General features: G+C 34.5%; 1 protein-coding gene across 2 annotated transcripts; it reads left to right on the forward strand.

The window, feature by feature from the left end:
- Positions 1 to 759: 759 nt before the first annotated feature.
- Positions 760 to 5,023, forward strand: LOC146930581 (protein SOSEKI 5-like). 2 transcript variants are annotated; one of them, XM_085702065.1, is made up of 5 exons: positions 760 to 909; positions 1,009 to 1,226; positions 1,434 to 1,503; positions 1,590 to 2,426; positions 4,361 to 5,023. In XM_085702065.1, exons 2-5 carry the CDS (start codon positions 1,028 to 1,030, stop codon positions 4,527 to 4,529), a joined length of 1,275 nt encoding a protein of 424 aa, XP_085558191.1. In that variant the 5' UTR covers positions 760 to 909; positions 1,009 to 1,027; the 3' UTR covers positions 4,530 to 5,023. The 2 variants fall into 2 exon arrangements, with proteins under 2 accessions (XP_085558191.1, XP_085558192.1); XM_085702066.1 differs by having other exon boundaries at positions 784 to 909; positions 999 to 1,226.
- Positions 5,024 to 5,640: the final 617 nt, after the last annotated feature.

The following is a 5,640-nucleotide window of genomic DNA, read 5'->3' on the forward strand; positions in this document are numbered from 1 at the left end:
TTCAGATTTTAATATAGTGAATATATAAATTTTCATTAAAATGTATCATCTAAGGTCTTTAAATAATGATCAAAGATATCGATTAACATTTTTCATGGATTATGGCAACTTATACTCCATCTCTTTCAAAATACATGTCACATTTTTACGATATGCACTATTCATATGACTTACTTTGACTTATTTTTTAACTAATACTATATGAATACAAATGTTAGCAAGTATGATGTTTGATTTGTCTCGACAAATATTTTCAAAGAGAAATATTAGCAACACTCACTTTTTAACACTCTCTTTGACACTCACTCTTTTATTGGATGAAATCAAAGTATGTCTCACTACTTTGTGTGGGTTCAATTTTCAAAGTGTAGACCCACAATGATTTAAACCAATAAGAGAGTGAGTATTAGAGAGAGTGTTTAAAAGAGAGTGTTGTTAGCATTACTCATTTTCAAAATATTAAATTTTTATGATTTTTTACTTTAGATAATTAAAGATACTAATGGTCAAAGTTGTGCATTAACATATGTAAAATGACTGACTGTAACATGTATTTTGAAATGGAGGAAGTATCAAATCAAACGGTAAAAGAGATAATAACGTAATTAAAACATAATTTTTAAAAAAAAATAAATGTTTAAACTTGAAAACATTAAATACACAGTTTCTAATAAAATATTTAAAAGTATTTATATTTTTAGCTTAAGGATGCAACTTAACATTCAAATATTTAAAAGGTTCACACCACAGAACAACCGTACTCTTTTTCCTTATAAATACACTTCAAAATCTAATTCAACATTTTCAACTCTATCTTACCAAGTAAAGTAACAAACCAACCAACCCCTGTTCTCTTCTCTCTTTCTGCACTTAAACGCTCATTCGTTTCTCTGTTTTCCCGCTGCTTCGGTACATCGCTTTCTTTCTCATTATTATCTCATTAATTACATTTTTCTTACATGTAGTAACTCATTCTCTTTACTCTCTGTTCCTTACAGTACAATTCAGATTTTTTCAAAGAAGAGAAATGTCGGTGACTTCAAGCTCTAGAGGAAGACCAGGTACAAGAGAAACTAGCCCAGAGAGGACCAAAGTTTGGACTGAACCCAAACCCAAAACACCCAGAAAAGTCTCTGTAGTTTACTACCTCTCCCGTAATGGCCACCTTGAACACCCTCATTTCATGGAAGTCCCTCTCTCTTCTCCCCACGGTCTCTACCTCAAAGGTATGTATCAAATGTGTGCCTGATGTCAGACTAGTCTCTTTTAGCTGTGTCAATGTGTCGGTATCAGTGTCGTGTTTGATGTCCATGTTAATGCTTTGTAGACACCGGTTAATGTCAACTTATTTCGTAGCTGCATAAATATTTGATATGTTGAGTTTTGTTGTTGAACTCTTTTGAACAAAAAAAATTAATAACTCTCCATTTCAGATGTAATCATTCGTTTGAACCTTCTTCGTGGGAAAGGCATGGCAACTATGTACTCATGGTCCTCTAAACGGTACCGTTTTACACAAAAAAACTCTTAAATTCAAATTCGTTTTTGTTACTATTGTTATTGATCATTTTGGTGATGAAAAATCGCAGGAGTTACAAGAACGGTTTCGTTTGGCATGATTTAACAGAGAGCGATTTCATCTATCCAACGCAAGGACATGACTACATTCTCAAAGGATCTGAGATTCTCGAACACGAAACCACCGCCACTCGTGCACCGTCGGAGGAAGAATCTGATTCTCCGGTGGTGATTACACGGCGGCGCAACCAGTCATGGAGCTCCATTGACTTAAACGAGTATCGAGTTTATAAGTCCGAGCCGTTGGGTGAAAACATCGCTGCCGACGCGTCGACTCAGACGGAGGAGAAGCGGAGACGAAGAAGAGTTCTGAGGGAAGAAGAAGAAGAAGATGATGATCAAGAAGAAAAAGAGAAGAATGGTGAAATTGAAAACGAAGGTGAAACAGAGAATCAGAATCAGAGTACGGAGCTGAGTAGGGAAGAGATTTCACCTCCACCGTCAGATTCAAGTCCAGAAACACTGGGAACATTAATGAAAGTAGATGGACGGATGGGATTACGATCTGTTCCTAAAGAGAATCCAACGGTTGAGAGTTGTCCAAGTGGAAGGATGAGAGCTTCATCGGTGCTCTTGCAATTGTTATCGTGTGGTGCAGTGTCTTTCAAGGAAGGGAGTGGAGCCAGTTCGGGGAAAGATCAACGGTTCTCGTTGGTTGGGCACTATAAGTCTAGATTACCCCGCGGAGGAGGGAATCATGTGGGAAAAGAAGTGGGGACATTGGTGGAAATTCCAGATTTGAATAGGGTAAGATTGGAAGATAAAGAGTACTTTAGTGGGAGTTTGATTGAAACTAAAAAAGTTGAAGCTCCTGCTTTCAAGAGGTCCTCTTCTTACAATGCAGATAGGTATGTGTCATAATGAACTACCCATTTTTTCTTGCAAAATTTGTTTAAACTGATGCGTGCATGTTTGATATCACGGTGAATTAGTTAAAATAATTGTCGTTGTAAGTGTATGTTTGGTATCGATGTGAATCGACAGACTCAGGGCGAGTTATCGTGATACACCAAGCATGTTTGGGCTAGGTTAAAGGGTAATGCTTGATGAATATTTAATATTTTGTAGTACTATTAAATGCTATTGTTTATCAAAATAGAGATATTATAATGTTGATACATGTGATGCACATCGTTGAAATCCTTTTGTGGAATAAAGTTTGTGCTGTCTAGTAATTAGCAACATTGGAGACTGTAGACATTGACATTCATACATCATTAGTTTCATTGAAGCTGCATTGGTTCAATAAAAATATTGTGGTTATGCATATGTTTATGTTTCTAAGACGTTGAAAGCATCTTGAGATTGAAGATCATATAAAAAATGTTATTGGAGTTGAATATATAGTTTATACTATATAAATATTATATATTGTAGGTCAGATCATAGGTTTAAGATTAACATATTGTATAATATAGTTTTGTGGGTCAGATTAGTATGTGTCCTTATGACACAAGTTAGCATGACCCTTACTTTAATCTCAGTGTGTTTAGTTTTTTTAGTCGAGCTCAATAGATGTCCCTGCTAGTTATGTTTGGATTGATAGTTTTGAATGGCTAAGTATTCATTTTGGTGTATTAAACCTTTTAAAAATTAAAAAATGAAAAACATAATGTGATAGATGATAGTATAATAATTCTTATGACATTTTAATTCATTGTTAGAAAAAATTTATGCACAATCTTTCATCCAAACATCCTATGAAACAGACATTCAGAAATTGTCCTAATTCAGAAATTGTCCTAATTTAGAACATATCTATATTGGGGAATCAGATCTTTACGTATCATATAAAAAATGCTGAACAAGAAGGGTTCCCACCTAGCTTCCCCTGTTTCCGGATGTTGTCCATTCTTCTTGTTCATCATGATACCTCTTCTCTTCCTTCTTTTATTTGGCTGACAGTAGTGACTCAAGGGTTATTATCCTTTTTATTTTAGGCCTTTATTTTAATATACATAAAGTTGCCTTTCCATTGAATCTGAAATTTGTTTAATTTACACAAAGGAGAAGCTAGCAGCTACCTATAATTGTTTTTCTGTAACACATGAATACTGATACTAGACAGATGCTTGCTTCTCCTGTTACATCATGGCCCCAATATGAATGGTGAATAAATTATATACCTCTAAACTTAGGAGAGCCTGAATTTGCTGCAGCACGCTATAAGCGATCTCAGCCATTGATTTTAGATTGGATGGGTTAGATTACACAATTAGCTTCACACGGTTATCTGATTTTGGCCGTTGATTCAGATCCAACGACCAAGATGCAGTAACCGTGTCCGATCCAAATCCCAAATTTAGTTGATGGTGTAACTATTGTCATTGATTCCTTCCCTTTTACTTTGGCCCCAGTTAATATTTGTCAGGTGCTGTGTGTAGGGTCCAATTTAAAGCATCCAAAGACTTCATTCATTTTCCATAAATTAACTTGACAGTTTGCCTCCCTATAAGTACAAATCAGTGGGAACTGGATGAATAAAAAAAGGAATTTCGGTCGGGGCAATGATTTCTTCAAATCTTCAATACATTTCATTTCAGATATTTCACTATGGACTTTGTTCTGTTTGCCTTTTAATACTACCATTTAATCAATCATGTGCATGCAATTTGGCATATATTATATAAACAACATGAATTGTTTGGTATCATCTGACAATATGTAATTATATGAGACGATGAAATATTATTCATGTGATTATGTCAGGGACATAAGTTGTATCAATAATGTAGTTTAGTCTAACGTTTGGATTCTGTATATGGTGTCCTCTTCTTTACAGCGGTTCCCGGTTGCAAATCATGGAGCATGAAGGAGATATGGTGCGAGCAAAGTGCATACCGAGGAAATCCAAGACACTACCAACAAAGAAAGAAGAAGGTACTTCAAGTTCCATGGATAGTGTTAGCCGTAGCCAACATGGAAGCAAAAGATTTGAGGGACAACAATAAGTTGAATAAGAAACTATGTCAAATTAGCAATGGAAGTTTGTTTTGTAGCTTACTGTCTAGAAGGGATTAAATGCTAAAAGAAGTGAAATTAGTGTGATGTATAATATTGACAGAGATAGGGTAAGTACTAAGTAAGTAGGGGGCAGTATTTCCACCTAGAGCTTTGCAATTTGCAAGTCACAGGCACAGAACTATGGACAGATACATTAAGCAAGGATTAGCAATGTGATTAAAATACTAGTTTGTAGATCTTGTCCATTTTGATCTTTTAGGTTTTGGCCAAAAGTCAGTGCTTGTAACGGTTGTTTTTTGTTTTCTTTCTTGGCTTTCTTGTGCCGGTGATAATTGCCTTTAGTGTATTATTTATTACTAGTGTTTATGGATAGTCTCACAAACTAAAGCACTGTAGTAGTATTTAACAATCAAATGTCTTGACCATGGTATGATAAACTAGTAATTTCTTTTGAATCAATAATAGACTTTTTCACTTTTAATATTTGACTTTGAAAGATATGAAATATGATAAAGTGGTAATTTCTTTTTAATTTATTATAGACTATTTCACTGTTATTCTCTGACTTTGAAAGATGGGAAATGAGATTTGTTTAGATGTGAATCAATTTTCTTTTCATCTGAGAAGAAAACAGAAGTATTGAATTGAATGAGTTTTTCGGTAACACTAATATATTCCAATCCACTGACACTCTTAGTTGGGTCTGAGCAAATGTTTATCTCATATGCATACATTAATCTATTGCTTAACAAGTTGCGTCCTTCCAAATTAGTCTAGTTTGATTCCATTTCTGTAAACTGAAAAAACTCTGTTGCTGTTTTTCTGGGTTTATTCACACATCAAACATAATATAATCTTTAAATTTTCATGTGTTCTAGTACATTTGTCTACTATCAGCAAAGTTATCTTAATGGTTTCAAGAATTAATTTGAGGTTTTGATTTTCATCGTTTGGTATGTGTTTGGTTTTGCGGTGGTGGGAATTGATTTTGACTAAATTGATTTTGCCTGAAGCATCTTGTAAAAAAACAGTAAAGAGTCAGAGTACATTAAAAAATGTAGAGAAAAGAGACTGAAATGAGTTGTGCAAGAGACAAAC

This window comes from Medicago sativa, chromosome 4 (assembly GCF_051527215.1).
Source record: "Medicago sativa cultivar Bolivia chromosome 4, Bolivia_mono, whole genome shotgun sequence".
Classification (NCBI taxonomy): domain Eukaryota; kingdom Viridiplantae; phylum Streptophyta; class Magnoliopsida; order Fabales; family Fabaceae; genus Medicago; species Medicago sativa.

What these genes read in the sequence shown, in the direction of transcription:
- LOC146930581 (XM_085702065.1), top strand. Translation starts at nt 1,028, where the DNA reads ATGTCGGTGACTTCAAGCTCTAGAGGAAGACCAGGTACAAGAGAAACT. An exon ending in CCACGGTCTCTACCTCAAAG is followed by an intron (nt 1,227 to 1,433) that starts GTATGTATCAAA and finishes TCTCCATTTCAG; the next exon opens with ATGTAATCATTCGTTTGAAC. An exon ending in TCTTCTTACAATGCAGATAG is followed by an intron (nt 2,427 to 4,360) that starts GTATGTGTCATA and finishes TCTTCTTTACAG; the next exon opens with CGGTTCCCGGTTGCAAATCA.